Source organism: Saccoglossus kowalevskii, chromosome 1 (genome assembly GCF_978046115.1).
Source record: "Saccoglossus kowalevskii chromosome 1, keSacKowa6.1, whole genome shotgun sequence".
Lineage (NCBI taxonomy): Eukaryota > Metazoa > Hemichordata > Enteropneusta > Harrimaniidae > Saccoglossus > Saccoglossus kowalevskii.
Genome location: NC_140641.1, coordinates 10,080,283 through 10,103,833, shown reverse-complemented (window position 1 = coordinate 10,103,833; position 23,551 = coordinate 10,080,283). Strand labels below are relative to the sequence as shown.

General features: G+C 33.9%; 3 protein-coding genes across 3 annotated transcripts; 2 read left to right on the top strand and 1 right to left on the bottom strand.

The window, feature by feature from the left end:
- Positions 1–3,995: 3,995 nt before the first annotated feature.
- Positions 3,996–12,466, bottom strand: LOC100368101 (thymidylate synthase-like). The gene is made up of 7 exons (XM_085499811.1): positions 12,386–12,466; positions 8,697–8,927; positions 7,987–8,166; positions 6,675–6,845; positions 5,769–5,869; positions 4,818–4,964; positions 3,996–4,380 (listed from the first exon to the last, which is right to left on the bottom strand). Exons 2-7 carry the CDS (start codon positions 8,917–8,919, stop codon positions 4,243–4,245), a joined length of 960 nt encoding a protein of 319 aa, XP_085355937.1. The 5' UTR covers positions 8,920–8,927; positions 12,386–12,466; the 3' UTR covers positions 3,996–4,242.
- Positions 12,467–12,750: 284 nt separating this feature from the next.
- On the top strand, positions 12,751–16,199 carry LOC100367646 (small ribosomal subunit protein uS9). Its single transcript, XM_002741844.4, has 6 exons — positions 12,751–12,854; positions 12,970–13,018; positions 13,488–13,589; positions 14,142–14,238; positions 14,981–15,028; positions 15,989–16,199. The coding sequence occupies exons 1-6, from the start codon at positions 12,835–12,837 to the stop codon at positions 16,132–16,134; spliced, it is 462 nt and encodes a 153-aa protein (XP_002741890.1). The 5' UTR covers positions 12,751–12,834; the 3' UTR covers positions 16,135–16,199.
- A 2,253-nt stretch (positions 16,200–18,452) lies between these two features.
- On the top strand, positions 18,453–22,550 carry LOC100367491 (myotrophin-like). The gene is made up of 4 exons (XM_002741843.4): positions 18,453–18,614; positions 20,009–20,122; positions 21,277–21,360; positions 22,078–22,550. Exons 1-4 carry the CDS (start codon positions 18,546–18,548, stop codon positions 22,162–22,164), a joined length of 354 nt encoding a protein of 117 aa, XP_002741889.2. The 5' UTR covers positions 18,453–18,545; the 3' UTR covers positions 22,165–22,550.
- Positions 22,551–23,551: the final 1,001 nt, after the last annotated feature.

Genomic DNA, 23,551 nt, shown 5'->3' with positions numbered 1-23,551 from the left:
TTATCAAATATATTATAACAATGTAAAATGTAAAATTTGAAATTTGCTTTATCTGTAAAGTGTAAAAACCCAATTGTTATTGTAAATGGAACTTCATTTTATTTCCTTTAAAAACGTAAAATGCCTTTTTTATTTCCAGTAACCTGTAACAGCTACCCCCTCCACCTTATAGGGGTCGCATTGTACCGTGGGGTCCATGATTATACTGACTCTCCATAATAAATACTAGTAATACACTTAACAAGAATGTATTATTCTACAGATAATGAATCGTGTACTGCAAATCAAATAGTCAGTAAGCTAAACCACATCACACAATCAGTTATCTACGTATTTTTATATTTAAAAAACTTATTTATTCTTATTTTGTCATATATTTTACTGTTTTTTATTTATCAATTGTTTAGGTTAAATGTGACTGTGAGCGCCACAGAAATCCGTATCTATGGCCTGAAAACCATGTTAAAGTTGCATTTCCACACTGCATGATTTCCAACAATAAATAACGCAAGTCGTGCGAACATCAACATTGCATATATACAAACAACCATTGACTGATTGCACATATTCTCTATATTTGTATAAATATGTATAAATTGTACTAGTACTTGAATCCAACCAGCCAACCAAGTCCAGGCTTATCTAATATCGATCTAAAAACTAGATAATTCCGATAATTCCTGACCTCAGAAATCTTGGCTATAACCCAAGCCCCTGCATATTGAATATCGATCGAAAACTTGATATAATATCGATCTAATTAACAGATAACGAATATGCAATATCATATATGCGTAAATCGTTTTACCGGTACAATGAAGATTGTAAACCACACCCTTGTATTCATAAGGCAATTGTAAACCACGCCCTCGTATTCCTATGGTGAATGTAAAACCACATAATGCATTTCATTGTAAACTACACATATGAATTACTAGTAATATTGTGATTGTAAATCGTACACTTGTATTTCCATGGAGATCGCGAAACACTATTACAAAATAATGGAGATCTAGCTTATCATATGAGTGATGGAGATTGTAAACCAGACGTTTTTCTTCTATTTTTAGTTACATGTATTCATGGATGTAATAACTAATTTAATGTTTTATTCATGATTTTGGTGGAGTAAACTTGTATTTCAGTTTTGTTTTACATTATCACGTTTTTCTGCCTTTTATAATTACATGTGTTTAATGTGCTATTTGTGATTTTAGTTGATAAAGATTGTAAACCACATATTTGAATTCATATAAACCATATCCTTGTATTCATGTGGAGATTGTAAACTATACATTTGAATTCGTATGGAGATTATAAATCACACTTGCAAACTATCGTTTATAATGGAGATTGAACCCATACCCTTGTATTTAGTATGGAGATTGAACCCATACCCTTGTATTTTGTATGGAGATTGAACCCACACCCTTGTATTTTGTATGGAGATTGAACCCATACCCTTGTATTTTGTATGGAGATTGAACCCACACCCTTGTATTTTGTATGGAGATTGAACCCACACCCTTGTATTTTGTATGGAGATTGAACCCACACATTTGTATTCATATAGAGATTGTAAACCACTTTGATATTCATTTGCACATTGTAAATCACTCATGTATTTGCAGATTGTAATCTACATACTCAGATGCATACATTCATTCTAAATAACACACATGCATTTCTATGATTGTAAACCACATGTACTTGTATTCAGTCATTGTTGTAAACGTGACCTGTATTCCCAATAAGACTACATATTGTACAGGGGCATAGTTAAAATCTGACTTGAATCCATATGGGGAATTTGAACCAGACCCTTGTATTTATATGGAGATCTTAAACCACATATTTCAATTCATACAGAGATTGTAAACCACACATTTCAATTCATACAGAGATTGTAAACCACACATTTCAATTCATACAGAGATTGTAAACCACACATTTCAATTCATACAGAGATTGTAAACCACACACATACATTTCTATGGAGATTGTTAAGAACGATTGTCTATTTGCACATTGTAAATTAAGCACTTATATTTGCAGATTGTAAACCACATACTTCATTTAAATATATACATTGTACATATTGTGAACATGACCAGATAAAACCACTCAAATTGTAGAGGAAAAGGTTTACAATCTGCATTTATAACAATTTGAGATTGTAAACCACACATTTGTATCCATATGTAAGCGACACCTATATTCCCGTAGAGATTACAGACCCCTCAACTAGTACAGAAGCACAGTTTACAATCTGCATATGAATCTGCAGAATGTTTCGTCAAATGCCTTGCACGTTTAATAAAGTACTGACTTAGAGTGCATGTTTACAAGCACTGCTGATATTGTCTCAAGCATCAGTGTTCTTTCTCGAAAAGTGTAGTTATATAAATTTCAAGGCATTCTCTTGAGCTGAAAATACCGCTTCTCAGTGGCAAATTTGTCCCAAACTAGCTTTGTGAACAAGGTGTGGACTTGCATTCCAAAAGTTTTCTACAAAATATATATTGTTCACACATTTCATCATTACACGTTTCTCATTCTCGTACAATTTTCCCTACAATCAGGCATTTGAAAACACTTGGTGCTTACAAGGTAATGACAATGCTTCACATTGAATTTGTTCTCCCATAAAGTCAATTTTGAATATGGAATTACAATGTGTTGAATGCTACCGTATATCAGTGAATGACAAATCTATACCATAGATCGATATATTTATAAAAATTTATAAATACTAGCCTTCAATTTCAGTGAAATTAAAATATGTAATTTAGATTGGCTCAAAAGTTTATATTGCCCATACTGTGATTGTATGCCTTCAATCATACCCAGTGTTTTCTCCAGCTTTGTATGTATGAGGGGGATTGTTGCCCCTTCAGATCAAAATAGAGGGTGAATTTCTAATAAGCATAAATTTGCTTATTATATACATTGGCAGTATTTTTTCATCACGTTCTCCATTGTTAGCAATTGTTATGTTTTGCATTTTGTGTTATAAAAGTATGTTATTTCGCAAATAAAATAATTATAGTCCACACAATAATTTCATTATTTGTTATTACTTTAATGTTAATAACATTCTGAACATTATCTTACAATCAGAGTAATTCTGTCTATACAATGGCAGTTTGGTTTGTTTTTTTGGCAGTTTAAGGTATTTTTTTTATAAATATTTTAGCGTCATTTTCGGACATTTAAATCATTCCGGACGTCTAAAATAGTCTAATTTAAGTTTTACCGTAGTCATTGACACCTATTCAATTGAGAGCATGATTTTTATCGTGACTAGCATGAATGGGTAAGCTTTGTTTCAACAATGAGCTGTTATCATTGTAAACAATGTTAAACTATTCTTCAAATGCTCAGTTTATTTTTTGAAAACAACTAATTTTTTGTTTAAAAAAAAATCATGCCGTTTTCCCATCTAAATCCAAGCCAAAAGATCATACTACAATACAGGCAAATTTCTTCCATGTTGCGTTCAATAACAATAACATTTAAATGAGCTACGGTAATTTGAGCATGTTGGCATCATCCACCATTTTGATTGGTTAATTAGCGATTTGACGTATCAGGTCCACGAACTCTGTTCCAAGTCAAGCTCCAGCATTGAGCGTTTAATATGCGACTGGAGTCATTCACTTACGATGAAACTAAGTTGAAATTTATTTGCATTTCATAACAATTCAACGAATTTATTTTTTGTACATTAATACAAGTAATAATCCACAATTGGACGCGAGGAATAATTAATTAAATCATGCAACAAGCGGGAAGGATAATTCATTTTTGCCTCACAAGTTGCTTAACGCGTCACCCTGCACTCTAGAAACTCAATGCGGGCTATTCCAACTTACGTATGCATACCCGAAAAAGGTAATGTTTTTAAATATAAGGACACACAATTTTAAACGAAATATGCAGGAGGATAATTGTTGTTTGTATCAGAGAGCTAGCTGGCGCGTCACAGTCCAATACATGCACAGGCCATCATTAAAAGAATATAATGGGCAGTGAGGAAAAGGGCGATTTTCACCCCTGAAGTATTTTTTAAGGACGCACAAAGTGTAGTAGGTGGGAATCGTGCAATTGCGCACATTTTTCAACTCATTTGTACATTTTTCAAAGCCAAATTGCTTTCAATGTTCTGTGAGAAAGACTAGCAATGTAGATGAATGTATGAATGTACAAGTGACTGGGATATATAAATAAGAGAAGTACACTTCAAACAGCCATATCCATTGGTATTTTAGGATGGGGAGAGTAACCTTCCAATTCAAAATCTTCATATCGGAAATCATCAATATTTTCAATTTTCCTCTTGATGTGTAGTTTAGGGAAGGGTCGTGGTGTTCGCTGGATCTGTAAATAAACATTAAATGTACAACATGAGACTTACTATATAAATGCAAGAGATTAATTGCATGATCCTAATGCACTTTTTAAAATGAGATACTACCGGTAGTACTGTTTTTCGATGGATAGAGTATTTTTATGGACTTGGTGCACTTATAACCCCCCCCCCCCCCCCCCACAAAACAAATATCGTTGACCTACATGAACTTCTAATGAAGCAAATATGTTGGCGATAAATAATATTTATGATATAGAAATCTGTCACCGTAACATGTATTACAGCATGCATAATTTTGCAGTATTGCACTGGGTATTTGTATTCCACCATACTGACTGGACCCCCCCCCCCCCACACACACACACACAAAGTTTGCTAAATGTTTTCGAAACACAGAACACATTGTTATTAATAACTAAAACCAGAAAACTCAATCAATGCTTACCTGTTGTTTCAATGGTTCAACATGATTGGAGTACACATGTGCATCACCCATAGTATGTACAAAATCTCCAGGTTTATAACCAGTCACATGGCATATCATATAGGTCAGTAATGCATAACTAGCAATGTTAAAAGGAACACCAAGACCCTGCAAATTAAACATTATTTTTAGTGGTGTAGAGTTCATGATTTCATGGCATATTCCATGTGATAATATAATGATTGACCATGACTTGCTGGAGACAATACTGAAAATTACTTAAACCCTCTCGGTACCAAAACCAACTTTTGTCATCATTTACAAATTTTAAACTCACACAACTTTTTCATATTTTTTTTTTTTAAAACTTTGATTAAGACTTGTGTCTATCTGAACCAAAAATTATTAAAAGATGTTGGAAAAATGTACGGGGGGTTGGTTTCGTGAAAGATACTATTTTGAAAATTTTACAAGGCACTGAAAATCATGAATTTTCTAGCAGTTTAAATTGAACATTCTACAGTCAAACAGGTAATTCTTATGGTGTATTCTTAAGGTATGTATGTGCTAAAGTGCATTCCCCATAGATCATAGTGAGTTTAAAAAGAGCCAATCATCATGAAGCATGTTTGAAATTTTTATAAATCGTATGGGACCCACATTTAACATAAAGTGGTAGTACTAAAATACTTATGAAAAAACAAAACATGTTCTTAGACCTTACTTTATAAGATCACTGTATTCTGTCAAATCAATCTCTAGAAGAGCTAATTATAGAACTCCAAATTAATGCATTTTGAGTAAATTTTAATACTGCCAAATCTCTTGCACCTCATTGCTCACATTACTACATTCAGGAGAGTAATTTTTAGCTCCCTGCGAGTTTTTAAATGGCATGGACTGAGACTTCAGTACTAGCCAATCTTGAAGGATACAATTCACAATACTGATATTTTAGAAATTGTTACCTACCATATCAGCTGAACGTTGATACAACTGACAAGATAGTTCATCATTACAAACATAAAATTGCACAAATGCATGACAAGGTGGAAGAGCCATTTTCGGTAAATCTGTAGCAAGATAAATTACAGTACAAGACAATTACATGCAATTCAGCATCTAATCACAAAGTGTATAATATATTTTTGTGGTCTATATGGAATTTCATATGGTCATGTTTGGAATGATGTGACATGGTCATCTTAGGTATAATGTTGACAGGGTTGCGTGATTATTTTGCTAAAATTATGTCAATTTTATGTGCATGCTATCAACAAAACCAAACCAATGTTTCCTCCATAGTCACGTTAGTTAGATCTTAGCCTCACCACCATTGGGGGCATACTCATCTGGGGTGGAAGTCAACCCCTTTTTGATGTCCAGCCAATAGAATTTGAACTCTTAACCTTTCCACTACTAGACTTTCACGTCCAAATTTGTCTGCACTATTTTTCAATATTTCTGGAGTGAAAGCAATTCAACATTCACTCCAACTACCATGAACTAGTAAAGATTAAAAGTTAAGTGAGCAGCATGGACTTATTTTACTGCCAAGATTAGACTTGCTTTTAAGTGTCACTGTTTTGTTTTTTTGTTGGGAAAATGAAAAAACTAAAAATAGCAAATGGTAAATAATGGATTGAAAATGACTTTTGATTCATTGTGTCACTCATGACTATTAATAGTAACTCAAACTTAGCAAGGGACACAAGTTTATTGTTTTTTCGCAACCACTCACAAACACTGCACTTTTTCTTATATTAGTCATTTAAACTTTTAATTTATTAAACAAAGACTTGAAAGTCAGTCTATGACAAGTGGGAAGCCTACCACAGTTGCTGGTTTCTATCTTATCAAAACTAAGATTAAACTTACCTGTGGGATTCCATGCTGTCATAATAATTCTTCTATCATGTGGATTTGTTTTGATGGTTTCTATAACGTTCGCTAATTGATCTATACCTTGATTGGAATAATCACTATGCATGTCTTTGTATTGCGCTCCAAAGTGTCTCCACTGAAAGCCATAAACAGGCCCCAAGTCACCTGTAACATTAATGAGCAGTCATCTAAACATGCATTAGGCCAAAAATAAAAATTGTTTTGTTGCCCTCGGGACAAACCGAAAAATATGAATTTTTTTTTTTAATAGGCCCAAATATTAAAAACTCACCATATTAAGCAGTAAAAAGGTGTTTCCCCTGAAAATTAAGGATCCCGGGCCGTTGTTTGATCCCCAGAGTCCCCGTATTTGGCCACTTTGAACCTTAGGTTGATCTGCATGTTCCAAATACTACGATACTCTTAGTTTTTACAAATTTAAAAAAGAAAAAAGTCTGAGCGACCCAATTTTTAAATTTTTCGACTTGAGGGCAGCATAAGTTTTTTTTTTGCCTTTATGTTACAATAGTTGGAAGGGAAATGCATAGCATTAATGATATCAGCATATAGTGGTAAACTATATACGATTATATATATATATATATATAGGACACAAAACCACTTCTAATGTCAACTGAACAATTGTATATTTACTTGGTTTGCATATGAAGTTCCCAGACTCAAACTCATGATGAATACCATGGTTACTCTATAATGCTATAAATTTCACATTTACCACAGTACATTGAGACATCACAAATGTGACATACATGTATTTCCTTAACTTGGGGAGTGTTTCCTCATTATTTCAGCCAAAAAATCAAGGAAGCTGTTACTGTCAACACAAATCTCAGCTCTTTAAATTTCAGACAATGTGTTTTATTTACTTTCGAAGTGTTTTAGTGCGAAAATGATAAATATTCAACAGAAAATCTTACTATACATTTCAAAACACATTTACACCAGGTAAATAAAAGACTCTAGTTAGAGAGAAACACGCAACTCAGTCTTTCCTTTCATGTACCATCACTTGGGATCTAGTTTAATAATATTAAAGTAATCTCTACTCTATCTTCTTTAGACCTTGTTTATTTGTGCTGTAAAAAGATGTTGTGGTGTGCATGAGTTAGAAAACACAGCGATTACAGATTTTCCATCAATTGTGTCGTAAAGTCACCAGATCGTAATTATGTTAATTAGTTTCAAAATATTTTTACTGTGATTAGTGTCATGAATCTTGTGCATGAAATCATGTTTAGTAGAGAAATTCAAAGGTTAAAAATAAATGCATTTGACAGTTAACTACCTTCTTCTCTTTCTTGAAGTCCTCTACTATCTAGAAATTCCCTAGATCCATTGGCATCCCAGATGTGAACGTTTTTATCGGATAACTCTTTGGCATTGGTGGAGCCTTTTATAAACCATATTAACTCTTCTGCCACACCACGCCAAAATACTCTTTTAGTTGTTAACAATGGAAACTGGTCTGAATGTACAAGATGATATGTGTGCATTATTACCAGGCTTTGAAAAAAGATCTCATGACTTGTTGCAACCTGATTAAAATCTGATGTAGTGTATGGGCTTTAATTATTTTGGCTATAAACTTATTTTAATTTAATATTTTAATACTTGTGTTATTAATGCCTTTTTATTTTATTATTATTATAAATAAGTTTATAGCCAAAATAATTAAAGCCCGTACACTACATCAGATTTTAATTAGATTGGACTTGTTGTGTCTCACTACTTACATGTACTGCAAATCACTTAATTTGGGGAATTGCATGATTCTGTGAAACATTCAAAATTTTGTAGCAGTAACAAATTCTCTGGGACCCAGAAGAGACAAAGTTATACGAATTGAAGCAAAATTCTGTATTTGCGAATGATCAAAACATAAAATTTCATGGAGGCAAAATTAAATTGTTGACAGTATATATCAGTATATTGCAGGAAAATAATTCTAATTCTAAAAATGTTTCAAAATCAAACTCCTCATCACATAGTACATACCTCTTAAACTGTATCTACACTGGGCTCCAAATATTGATAGTGTACCAGTACCAGTGCGGTCACTTTTTGAATTCCCATTATGAATAATATTCTCAATCAACTGCAAGTACTGATATTCATTATGTTGGTTAGAGTACAACTTTGCTTTCTTGCTGCAATCTTGGCTCATGCCATTTTGTTGGCAATTTTCTTTTGAATGACTGTCTGTTGATACTGAGAGCATGTTGACATCTGAAAGATTAAAATACGCAAATTGTTTTAAGCATTCTATAAAAGATGTTTCTTTATTTGGGCAGAAAAGTAAGTCATCTAGTGGAAAAATATAGTTCTAATAAGCTAATGTATTGTGATGCCCAGTTCAGTCGCCCTGGGTGATTTTTTTATTTTATTGAAGGTGTGGCTATGCTAATGAGTGTTGTTAACCACTTGCATAGTATACGTTTACATAACTTTTCATAGTTTATTTACCATGTACAGCGGTCTTGTCAGGTTTGATTCCATAGAACATGGATGGACATATGCTACACCTGATTACTAGTAACCGTGGCTAATACAAAACCTGCTACTGAGATGCAAATGTTGTATATATTTTTTTGAATTATGTTTATTTCAATAGCTTTCTTCAGAAATGCAGATTTGCCGTATTATATGCATTTTCCATCCTACCATTGTAGTAGGATCTCACGTTGACTACCGTAAAATTCGTAATTGTAGCAGCGGTTTAAATTAAAAAGTGAGACTCCGTCTTCTAGTTAAATCACTAAAATTGAGTGTGCGTCTTCTATTGCAAAAATAACATGGCGCTGGGATATGCAAATTAGACATGTCAACAGTTAATGAGATGCACGCAATACTTCTGGCGTGTAAACTAAACTAGCAAATATCACACACATTCGAATAAACAAACATACAATACATGATATTTATTTGTAAACGATATACTCTTTTGAGAAGATGTGGTGGCCTTGAAAAGGGCTGTTGATTTTGTATATAAAAGTTTCCACACGATATCATGGCAATAGATTTTCATTTTAAAACCAAAGAAAATCTTCATTGATGTCGTCACTGAAAAATATATCAGCAATCTCTTCACCAAACTCTTCATCGTCTGTCTCAAGATCTTCGTAAACCAGGTTTAAGATGGAACTTTATCCCAGGATGTGACAACCCATTCCAGTACAGTCTTAGTTGGGTCTATGCGTTTTCCAGCCAGTTGTAAATACAGCGTAACTGGTCTTCATCCATTCATCCCATTGGGCATACATGTGATCTTTTAGTGCCAACATCTAATGCCTGAAGGACTGACGTCAAGCTATCTACGGGAATATCTTTGACTTATGGAGCGAGGTGAACGCTGCATGAATCCCACATAAGTAGACAGTAGACAGGTCTTTCTTGACCATGACAAACAAGTTGAAATAAAAAGGAAAAAAGAAATAAACCTGGCAAAAATTTAAATACGGCGAAATAAATAAAACATGACATCTGACTTAACTTTTTTCTAGAATGAACAGACATGTAGTTTGTCTACATAGAGTAGCCATCTTGACTCAGGGTTGACCTCTATGATGTGAACATCAGACTCGCATCAAAGTAATAAATTTGGAAAAGTAATTTAAACACTTAAAGATTCATTGATGTAGCCTTTCCCCTGAACTTTGACTTTTATTTTTCAGTTCGTGAGTTCGTTGAGTCGGTGGTTTCTCTTGAATATAATCAGTGGGCGGGTCTTTTTGCCTTCCGCTGTGACTGTGAGAACGGGAGTGATTTTTCGGAACTCCTCGTCTTTATATGGATGGTTTTTACACCCTTGTGCTCAAGTGTTCGCCTACCTGGCATATCAAATCGCAGTGGTGTCTCATCCATATTATAGATATTATATTATACATAGTTTATGTAATTTTTTACAAAATAATCTGTGCTGACTTTTTTCTCAAAATTTATCGTACCCAGAGTTTCTGTTATGACCAATCTCTAAAGAGTAATAATGTAAGCACATTTTAATAATAAAAAAAAGCTTAGAAAGAACTCCTGTGTGCTGAGAGTATTGGAGACAAGAGACAATGTAACAGACCATCTATGTAACCAAGTTTCATTGAAATGTGATTAGAACCAAAAAATTATAAATGATTATGCTAATTATGGAAATAATAGATTTTAACCCAAAACTAATCAGGTTTGCACATTGCCCTAGAGCATACATGTACTAAGTTTCATTGAAATTGAATAATTAGTACTGTAGATATCAGTGTGAAAGCTTATTTATTTAATTAAATTTATTTAATTATGCAAATTAGATAATTAATATGTACAGATTGTAACTCCAAATTAATCAGGTCTGTCTATTGTCTTAGAGCATTTATGTACCAAATGTTATTGAGAGTTGAAAGTTGGTTAGTTATGCGAATTAGATAATTAGTAATCCCAAAACTAAGTCAGGTCTCCTACAGGATCTATGTCCCAAGTTTCATGAAATGAGATGATTCATACTTGATATATCAGTGTAAAAGCTGAAAATTAACTAATTGTGCAAATTAGGTGATTAATGCACAAATATTCACCCAAAACAACTGATCTCTGCATAGTCCTAGAGTATCTATGTACCAAGTTTCATTGAAATGTGATGATTAGTAGTTGAGAAATCAGTGGAAAAGCTGAAAATTAACTAATTATGCAAATTAGGAGATTAATATGCACAAATATTTACTCCAAAACAATGGATCTCTGCATAGTCCTAGAGTATCTATGTTCAAAGTTTTCATTGAAATGTGATGATTAGTAGTTGAGGTATCAGTGGGAAAGCTGAAAATTAACTAATTATGCAAATTAGGTGATTAATATGGACAAATATTTACTTCAAAACAATGGATCTCTGCATAGTCCTAGAGTATCTATGTTCAAAGTTTTATTGGAATGTGATGATTACTAATTGAGATATCAAAAGCTGAACATTAATTATGCAAATTAGGTGATTAATATGTCTTTGCAGTGTCCTATAACATCTATGTACCAAATTTCATTGAAATGTGATTAGTTCTTGAGATATCAGTGGAAAAGCTGAACATTGACTTATTATGAAAATTAGCTAATTAATATGCACATATTTTTACCTAAAACTAATCAAATCGGCAAATTAGTTCAGAGCATCTATGTACAAAGTTTCATCAAAATCCAATGACTGGTTCTTTAGATATCAGTGGAACAGTCATGGAACAGCTAAAAATTACCTAATTATCATGCAAATTAGGTAATTAATTTGCATAGATTTTTAAAACTAATCAAATCTGCACATTGGCCGAAATTTGATCAGTGGTTATTGAGATTACGGTGGAACAAAAAAAATTGACATACACACATACATGCATGCATGCATACATACATACATACATACATACATACATACATACAGGGTAGCTCTGCAAAGACTACACTGGAGACAAAAAATCTTTAGTTTTTTTGTGTTTTTGCTTATAAATAAAATGAAAAATGTTGCCAACAATTCATAAACAAGTAAAATAAAGTTGGAACATTTTTGTTGTTATATTCCAACTCTAGAGAAATTTGATAAATAAAACATTTTGACAGTGCCAGTCAACATTCAATAACTCACAAACGAACTACCGGTAGATACTGACACCGAAACTTTCTGCTGAGCTCTGACGTGTTATGTGGTAATAATAGTAACTTACCAAATTACGTTCAGTCGTGAAATCTTCAGGAGTACTTGATGTTTACTTCTATAGTTTCAAAATGTCCCGCGTCAATGATTAGGAACATTGCAGGATCTTTCAGGTAAATACAGTCAGTCATTAATTTATTAACATTAAATAAATAATGTAAGCTTTTTTAACTATAAATATTTACATTATCTGACGGGGCGTTTGGACAACATAATTTATGCAACTGTGTAACAGTTCCCTAGGTTTAATCGTCTGTTCAGTTTATTTTAACACGCTCAGGTACAGGGAATTAGATTACTAACTGTATTAACCGGTTACTTCCTGTTTATTTGGCAAGAAAGTCTCGCGAAATTGTATTTTGTATCGCGAGGTTTCAGGATGTATTACGCGAGACTCCCTTTGAGGTCAGCGATAGAAACCCGTGACACGACCTCTTTAAACACTTCTGCTCGATCAACATGGAGCGAGATCTAGAAAGGTGCGATAAAACGTTTGATTTCATCATTTAAACGATGTAATTTTTACTGTATTAAATATTTGTTTGAACAATGAATACTTCTCGTGTCAATTGTATTAATTATTTTTTATCTCAGGCCCGGGGGAAAAGGAAGTATCCAGTCTGTTCAAGTCTTCGGAAGAAAGGTAAAGTGACTTCATATTTATTTATAATTTACCCTTCTTATCGGTAGCCGATTTACGTATATACCTATATACATTAAATAATGACCACAAGGTCCCATATTCTTTACAAATGTCACCTCTGGATGAAATAAACAAACCTCGTGTCTGGTTTTTCCTCCCTTACACGCTTTGCTTCATAGGACGCCCTCATTCGTCAAGTCTGCTTAGTCTTTCGTTGAGAGTTGTACTGATGAACGATTTTAGACAGAATTTTAACAAAAACAATCCTTCAGATATCAGTTATGTAAAGGTTTGTATAGATAATTTAATTTCAAGTTCTGAAAAACTTGTCTGAATATGCACAAACTGGGGACCATGCCAATAAGTGCAATGGTATGTAATGTAAAATTATTCCCATGTCTTGAAAATGTATTTGTTTTATGGTAAAGAATCCATAGTACCTTATGTTCTTTATTTACTCTTTCATTAGAAAACTGCTACTGCTGTGGCCCATTGTAAGCGTGGTAAAGGTATTTTGAAAGTTAATGGACGTCCTCTGGATACCCTAGAACCAGCTGCATTGCGATACAAGGTAAACCAATATCGCATTGTCTTTTGTACTAATTTTCAAGATTGTGAATACATTTCAGCTTGTTTTGTGTGCTGCTGGCATGTTTTTGCATTCTATAGAAGTATTGAACAAATTGGAAGTCAATATGTGCCAATGTATTCATATATTCCTGGATCGTCAGCACTGTCAAATTGGCTATTTCTATTCGATTGTTGGCTACCTACTCGAACACTGCCAATGGATCCTACAATGCAAGACAGAATACAGAATGTGCATATGTACACTGGCAAATAACCTAACTTAGATTCCCAGTACACATGTTTTATACAAATTGTGTCGAACTTGATGTGTTGTTGCCTTTATTCTGACTAAGTGATTATCAAAAGTATGTTTACTTTATCTGGTGGTTAATTATGAAATTCCTAGTAAAAAAATAACAAGACCATCGGTCGACTATTCAAAATATAAATGCGTTTAGAATTAGGAATGGTTTCAATTTTGGTTAGAGCAGTACCTTGACTTAATCATTTGACACCCAATAAATATGTATCAACTACACCGATTTATTTTCAGCTGCAAGAACCCATACTATTATTAGGCAAAGAAAGATTTTCTGAAGTTGACATTAGAGTGAGAGTAAAAGGCGGTGGACGAGTTGCACAAATATATGGTAATTTATTGCTGATTTACACACCTTTAACTTTACTGTTATAGGATGTAGAATTAGTTTGGGTATCTTAAGACGTTTCTCTTGAGAACTCCTTTTGTATACCAGTTTTTGATGAAAACCACAATACGATAGGTATTGTGGTTTTCATTAAAAACTGGTATACACAATTTTTGCTTTAAGAGGATGTTGTCAAAGTGAATTTTAGAGACTGCACAACAGTATGCCAACCCCATGTAAAATGGTTTGATAAGCCATATAAATGCAATATTCCCTGAATATAACAATATGTTGTCTGTCACTATCAGGACTTGAATGTTGTGTTGAGAGGACACCCATTTTCAAGACTAAAATTTATTAAATGCTCTGCTGCAATACATATTATTTTGGTGGCTTCTTGAGTTGACAGTCCAAACCATGAGAATATGGTAATAAATATATAGAAAATTGATATGTGAACCAAAAGTGGTATTTAGTGATAACATTTTCAATTATTTTGTAATCTGTTGCAGTTGTCCAGTCTAAAGCATGTTTTGAGCTTTAGGTTGCAACAAATGAGTCAAGACTAAATAAAGGGATATTGAGATGTTTTGGTACCATGTTCAACATTTCAAATCTTTATACACAGTATGGTATACTTGTGTTGCTAGGAATTTCATTTCCTGCCCTGCACAACTGGTTTCCACCATACAACATACTCATTTACACATTCTGTTTCACAAAATATTTTTCAATCTTTTCACAGCAATCAGACAAGCTATATCGAAATCATTGGTATCGTACTACCAAAAATGTAAGTGATGTTGACATTCCTCATAGCTTTATAGCACAAAATGACAGGTGTATCAAGCGATGTGTATCGCATGTTTGTGAACTTGTGGTATTCTCTAATGTAGAAACTCTCTGCGACCATCTGGTCTGACTTTACCGACCACTCTTGTTGCAGACGGCTTACTTTATTTTACGACATACTGATTTAATTTGTGTGGCTAATATTTGTCCAGCTTATTTACTTTCTTACACTATGAACTTGTGCATTACAAGAACAGAATTTTTATTTTCCTGATATGTCCACCTACTGCAAAGCAAAAATTCTAAAGCCGAAAATGGTGGCAGAAAGTTTCAACACGCCAGTATACTAATAACTTCATCATTCACCTTCCTGATCGACTGCTTGTCCTAGACGAAATCGTGAAACTTGCCAACCATCTTGGAATTGTGAATGTTCATTGTGTTCTCTCACCAAGTGTCTACTTTGGCTCATTCATCAGAAATTACTGCTCTGAAACTCAAACTATCCGGTGACCCCAGAACTTTGGTCACTACATGCACTAAGATATACTTGTGCATTTTCAATACCAGTTTTAATAAATTATCAAGCAGATTATTTTACCATTAAGATGCCTCGCTTCAGTCCTTAAAAGGAGAGCCTTGTTTGCCAACCGTGCTAAACATTGTCGATATAGAGTCAGTGACATTAAAGCCACTACCCTTTACAAGCCATATTCCAAAAAGTGTATTTCAACATGCAAAATTGCTGAAGATTGTGATTGGCTGCCGTTTGTAGTACAAAGGTCATTCCAATTAAAAAATTTTGTTAGCAAATGGTAAGGGAGTACAGTGACACAGATGGCACACTTCCAAACATCAATAAAATAAACCATGGCAAGTAAGCGCTTGTGTGTGAAACGGAAGTTCAAATGAAAAAGTGTGCAGATGGTTTCACATTTTTTTTTCTTAATGTTTATTTTAGATGTTGATGAAGCCTCAAAGAAGGAAATAAAGGACATCTTGGTACAATATGATAAAACATTGCTTGTAGCTGATCCAAGGAGATGCGAACCAAAGAAATTTGGTGGTCCTGGACCCCGTGCTCGTTACCAGAAATCTTATCGTTAACATTAATTTCTTCCTTCGGAATGAAATGGGAATTGTAAAACGAAATAAAGCTTGATTTCTGGGAATGTCTTTGTCTGTTTATGCTAAATTTAACACGCACACATTTGATTCAATACATGCAATAATGATGTAGTGTATTAAGTCTGTTGTATACAATTATCTTGAGCCATACAGGTGAATCTGATTTATCCATGTGTGAAATATGAATGTATCTAAACAGTTGGATAACTCGTGTGTGGCAGTGAAGGGTTACAATCTGTGTTGGCCAAGCAGCGATTTAAAGATGGGCACATGCATGTTTGGGACTTGTTTTCTGAGACTACTTGTTTGATCCAAATTCTTGTGTGTAATCTTCAAATGCTAAATTTGTAATGCTTCAAATTAGCTTGCTCATTTGACACCATAAGCATCTTGTTCAGCCCTGATTTTAGATTTTCTTGTCAATGCCATAGGATGGATATCCAGCAGGAATTTTTCTAAACAAGAAAATTGTGCCTTCATGCCATGGCCATGCGCCCCCATACCCTGGGGTAAGATCCTCTGGCAACCATAAAATTCTAATTGACCAGGGATTACATGTGGCCACAGTCTTCAACTGTGACCTGTTTGATACTGTAAAATGATTAATTTTCACTGGGTTTAAATTTCATTGATTTACCATTTCAGGCATATTCAGTGGGTTTTAAATTCACAGTTTCGTCATTTAGATAATGTGTTCTATGCTAAATTTTACATATTCACTGTTTTAATTTAGCGCATTTTTCCAGTCAGCGAAATAAGCTAAATTAAAACCCAGTGAATAATTACCCCCTTTACAGTAGTAATTTTGGCCCCAAGGAAACTATAAAATACTCCATTTTAACTTAGAATTATCAAAAACTCTGCACCCTGGTAAGGAGAACCCTATCTCCCCCACTTGGTGGCGCCGCTGAATTGCGGTGCCCCCTCTTGCAGTTTTTTTTCTAGAAAAACCCCTGTATCTAGTCTGTTTATACTGTCTTTATGGTAATTTGTATGAAAAGGTAGATTAGCAACCTTTGCTGAAATAGTAATTAAGAACCCACAACAGGAATTTCTGGCTTTAGAAACAGAATACCTTGGGCATTAGGTGATTCTAAAACCAGTTAAGTGCGGTTAACAGAGTTGTAAACTCAATGTGGTTCGTAAACAGTCTTGTGATTGGTTGTTGACACATTCTGAATAAGCAACGCCTCCAACTGTGTCGTGCTTACGAGGCAGCCGTTAATTATTTTTAAATAAAGTCAATTTTTGTAGTTTTTTGATTTATTCTAAAAGCATGTCTTTGGCGAAATTTGAAAGAGCGACTATTATTGTTCAAGCTGATATTTTTTTATAGATTTTAAAATATATGGGCTCACTGGAGCCTTCATCCCTTGTCTATTTCTCGCACTAGATACCAGCTGCTCATAGGGACTGCGTACAGTTAATAGTTCCTGGGCTCCCTGTGCTACTAGCTGCAGTTATTGACAAATGTAAAAATAATTTCTATGATCCATGGTTTACATTTATTTAGAACTTATCACAGATGACTAAATAACCGACAGACTTAAATGACACTAAAAATCTGTCATTTATTTGGTCCAAATTAAAAACAGAAAATATATTTGCACTGAGCAAATTTATCCCATTACCTACCTGTAGAATTAGGAAGACACATAAGGATTAAAAAAAGAGGTGACAGAATTTGCCATTTTAAAATTGCAATTCAGTGGTAGATTACTTCACAAAATATGAACATCACACACATTGCAGGTTTATTTATTTATGTGCCAGATGAGGAGTTATTTCCGTTTGTGCTTTCTAATAATGACAGTTATATTTCCAGCATATTAGCAAATTTTGTTTTTCTTGTCTTAGAATTATTTTAGCTGCGCTTTTTGTTGTATTTTTCTTGTTTTTATTTTCGTGTGATATTTTTCATGTCTTTGAACTGTGCATAAGCTTTGTTTTGTGTATGTCCCAAATAAAATATCCTGATGTCAGATGTTCGTACATTATATATTCTCAACGATGTTTGGGATTAAACAGATTATCTGAAGTCACAGTCCCTCTGTCTATAGAGGGACTGTGCTGAGGTCTAGTTTTACTTCGGAAGAATATTCAGATTTATTTATTTAAGAAAAACGTATACGAACCTGACATGTTGGTGGTATTTGAATCAACCAACGACGACAGTTAGTAAAATAAACAGTCTCCGGTGGTTTCAAGTACGAGTTACTCTCGTCCCAATAGCGCCCTCTAGTATGGGCTCGTAGGCATTTTGACACTTCCGTTTTCCCAGAACCCCTTGCGACTGGTCGCCATCGCTGTGTGTATTACGCCGAGGGTAGAAGAGTTGAGTACATGTGTGTCGAAGTTTTGTTTGTTTATATTCAGTATTTTATTTCAAGATGAGTGAATTCAAGTGGAGCGTCCAAAATGGTGATCTCGATAAAGTGAAGGAGCACGTCGAGCAACCCGTAAGTGAGTTTGACTTGGGCAATATTTTGCCCAACGGGTGTCGATGCTCGAGTTGTAGCTGGGCCAGTTACGTTTCCTTTCATTTCCTGGCTCAGGGGGAGGGTGTGTCCTATTTTTATTTCTACTAGATTATTTTATATGCTATAGTGGATGTATACAGGGTACGTACGTTCTGTAAATTACCGATGTAAATGTACAGAATGTATGTTTAATTTCTAAACATTTCTAGTTCTAGTTTCCTCGTCTGTTTTCAGCACAGGAACTTGACGTTCTATTCGTGTGGTTGGTTGCTAAAGTCAATACAATACATGTACGTTTGAGGAGTGGAACGAATATGTCCCGATACAGGGACATCTTATCTTTGCTTAAAATAAAGGATATTATAGAATTGAAACAGTTTGTTAATGTAATGCAAGCGTATATCTTTAAATTTATTCATCCATTAACAGTGTGGACCGATTGGACAGAAACAATTATTACTGTGGCCGCAAATTTGTTTTGTACACCTAGCCAGCAGTATTGTCAGCTGTTGCTTCAGGAAACCAATAGAACATTACAAGATTTGGAACAAACATTGCTTGCAACACAGCTGTATTGTCAGCCAATTAGCTGCTGATATTACTGGTTATGTGTATGAAACAAATTCACGACTGCAGTAATACTTGTTTCTGTGGAATCAGTATGGCTGAGTAAATTTAGGGATAACCAAACAAATAAGTCATCAACTCCCTATGGTTTTGCAGATGTGAAACTATGAGGTTATGACATTATTTACAACAAATTATATATTTGTTGAAGTTGAATTTGTTCTATAATTAATGTACTTTTATTCCCTTGCCCTGTTTTGGCAAACGGTAAATGGATCACCATAATGTTATGAAAACTATTTTATTATTGTTGCAATATTCATGATATTGTTGAAAATGTCGCTTAAAATTGTTTGTTTGATCATCTTCAATCTTTCTATTATAAAATTTTAATTAAGTTAAATTTGGGTTTCAAAATTCTTGTAAAAATTTGGCGAAAATAAAACACAGAAATATATTTAGGGTCAGAATTGTACCAACTATTTTTTAGCCAATTTTTTTAGATATATATTATTGTGATGTCTAGAAATTGTTTATGTTCTATTCTATGAGGGGCCATAAGATAAATACATTTAATTTAATATTAATTCTGGGATATGCAGTAAAATTTTATAAATAATTACATGTACTGACTTATTTTCGTTCACTTTCATCAAAATTGATATTTTTGACTTTTTATTCCAACAAACTAGTCTTTCTACAAATTTATTCCTCCCAAAATATATGACAGAACCCCATTGCCTCATTCTGGCATATGACATTTATTTTCATGAATGATTCACTGTATCCTTTTGCTTTCCAACCAGGGTTTTGATGTGAATGGAGAGTTATCCATGGGTCGTACTGCCTTACATGTAGCTGCTGACTTTGGACAAGTTGATGTTATAGAATATTTACTATCAAAAGGTGCTGATATTAATGTAAGTGCTAGTGTGTTTATTACCTTCCTCTTTGGCTGCATCTGTTGCAGATATCTAGGGTTACCATGCTTAGGTTAGTGTTTTCCTGTTCAGATTTGATGGCAGGTAAGTTTACAAAAGCGTTTAGTTTTCATGGAAACCACACATTTTCATGGTTTTATTCAACAATATTATGTATGGATACTAAACTTCACTATTTTTTTAGTCCCCATTCAAACTGAGTCTGAAAACGGGGACTTAGGGATCCAGCCACATCTCACACATGCTTGGGCCTATCAAATTCAAACTTCCCATTTTTGTCACCATTAAATCCATCAAATCCAAAATGGCTAATTAACAATCTTAAACAATGCAGTTCAATGGAGCTATATCACAAATGCTTCGGCTGATCAAGTTTATACTTCACACATACATCAGACATTATATCAGACATGTACACCTATATTTGTTTCATGATCCGATTGAAGATTGCCGAATTGCAGTCATTTAGGCCCAAAATGCATGGAGATCACACATTTTCACCATTCCGAAAACAGATCTCAGCTGTGTATGGACATATTCTGCTGTTCAAACTTGGAACCTTGATGCACGTCATTTTATTTTTCGGATTAGGTTTTAAATAATAGTTTCAAATCTATATGTCTGACATGGCTTGACCGATCAAGCTAAAACTTCACATGTACATCATATCGGACAAATGCACATGCATTTTGTCATCATTAAAATCATCAAATTCATAATTGCTGTCTATCAGTCATCTTGTTTAAACAATTGCAGGTCAGTGGAGTCATATCTCTACATGCTAGACCAATCAAGTTTAAATTTCACACATGCATCACACATTGGGTCATATATATACATCTTGCGTCTATAATACAGGGACTATGTCATTAACAATGACTTTTTTTTTTTTTTTTTGTGTTGATTAAACTTGATTGATAAGACTTTATTAGGAGAATTGCAACTTGCCTAAATAGTCACATCGTTGTTCCAGGAGTGTTGAACCTCAAGCTGGACAAGTGAAATTAGTTTCCATTGCAAATTTATTGCCGATTATAATTCCATTTTCTTGAGTTACCAGTCAAGACAATTCTGATTGTTTTATTGAGACTGGCAAAACAGATTATTGAATAGCTGCATATTTTCTCATACAGTTACCAGATAAACATGGTATTACCCCTATATTAGCAGCTATATTTGAAGGACATACAGATTCTGTAAGACTACTGTTACGCAAGGTAATGCATTATATTTTTTTTTATCAATTCTGCCCTCTGGTGGCAATTTGTGGTAATGGTTAAACAGTGTGGGCATGGAAACACAGGCTCAGACATTGTCAACATCACTTGGAATTTCAGTCCATTTACAGATCCTCATTCTCTTTGGTCATGATATTCTACCCGGTATTGATTTTTAAAAGAAAACAAAATTGCCAATGTTTTTTTGTTGAAAATTTTACCATATACAGTCAAACCTGTGTAAAAGATAATTGTCATGTATACAGATGATGTGGTCTTTATATGGAGGTTGTTTAATTTATTTTTTAATACAAATATGATAATTTTTCAGTTTATGGGGTAATTTGTGAAGATATATTTAAGGAGAGGGAATAAATTGAAATATTCAATTTAATCAAACGTCGGTGTAGTGGAAAACACTAAACATGTCATCATCTTACATTCCTTTGGCCTTTATACAGGCTCACCAATGTAATGCCAAATAAGTGGTTACTGGTCATGTTAGACAGGTGGTCTTTATATACAAATCACTTTGCATGTAAATTGCACTAGGACCACCCAAAAGGAAGGTCGTTGTAGGCAGTCGGTCTTTATATAAAGGTAGTCACTAAAACAGGTTGGACTGATATCAATTTTGACATTTGTAAATAGTTGTTGAGTATGCCCTAGGTTATGTGCAAAATTCACTCAACATGTTATTGTCTTATTTTTCTGCAGGGTGCAAGTACTGATGGAAAAGCTCCAGATGGCTCAACGTATTTTGAATCGGCCGAGTCAGATGACATGAAACTGTTACTGAAATAACAGTAATTCAGGATTCATTTGAATAGAGACTAGATACTAGTTTCTTTGATGTGATAAACAGTAAACTGCAATATGCATAGCTTTAGGTTATTATTTATATTTAAATGATTTATAGTTGTCAATTTCACAAGGGGCATAACATTTTACGATGGGTTCTTAGTGAGTCGTAGCTACTTTCATTATTTTGTAGCAGCGATAATTGCACTGGGGTTTTTGAAATGAATGAACTAAATTATGTATTAAAAATGTGAGAATTCCATGGTTTATGCAGTATGTAATGTCACCACCTATTTTTTATGTACAAATTATTGTATGGTGGCACCCTTTGTTCTCACATAGGAAATAAAAGAAGGAAATAATGGCGAATATACTGCAATCAAATACTATGTAATGGGGTATTTACTTTGTCATGTATTCAGTGTTATTTCCTTGCTTTGCTCTGGAAAATTTTACATCTATGCACCTTTTTAGATGGCTAAAGAATATTCTATTCTTCTCAATTTGTTTTTTTTAAAGAGTTGATGTTCTTGTGATTGGTCTTTTACAATAACCCTGACGCTTAGTCTTGTGTAGAGTGACTGACAATTTGGATATTTGCTTTACTTTAATTTACCACCTTAATAAAAAAATATTCAGGTTTGTTTATAGCTTTGAAGTGCCCTGTTGAATCTCCTATGTTAGTTAAATCCTGACTTCTATTACCTTTTTTTGGTTCAAATACAGTTGATTCTGTCTTAACTGAACCCCAGAAGAAAACTGTCAAAATTATTGTACTTTCGATTTAAACTACTTTTGTAAACAGTTTACTCAGTCCCGTTGGTTTTCAGTTTAGACCGGGTTCCGGTTCTCAGTAGCTGCAATAAATGATTTCCAGGACGTCTACGAGATCTTGCGTTTTGCATGAATGGTGCGAACAGAACATCTGCCACAAAAAACAAATGATTTGATTTTGAACTTGAATTTTTGTTTTCATAGGTCAAAATACTGATCTTTCAGAGGAGAATATGGCTTGAGATACTCTTACTTCACAAGTTTGGCTATCATTAAATGTTTATAACATATCAGTTAGATAATTGCATGTCCTTATCTTAGAAATCCTGGATGTAATACAATATTTAAACATGAAAATAACAAAAAATACTTCCACATTTGTCAAATTCAGTGCAATGTATGACCTTTGTTTGTGCTGTTTTTACATTCAATTTCACGCACAACGCGGGATTCCAAGAAGTTTGGAAAATGGTCTATAATGTTAGTCACAAGACAAGGTTAGCATAAATTCAGTCAGGTTGAAATTGTTCTAATGCTGCAGTACAATGTCAGCTGCAGCACTATGTTGTCAAGCAGTAGTACATGTCAAACTGCAGCACTATGATGTCAAGCCATA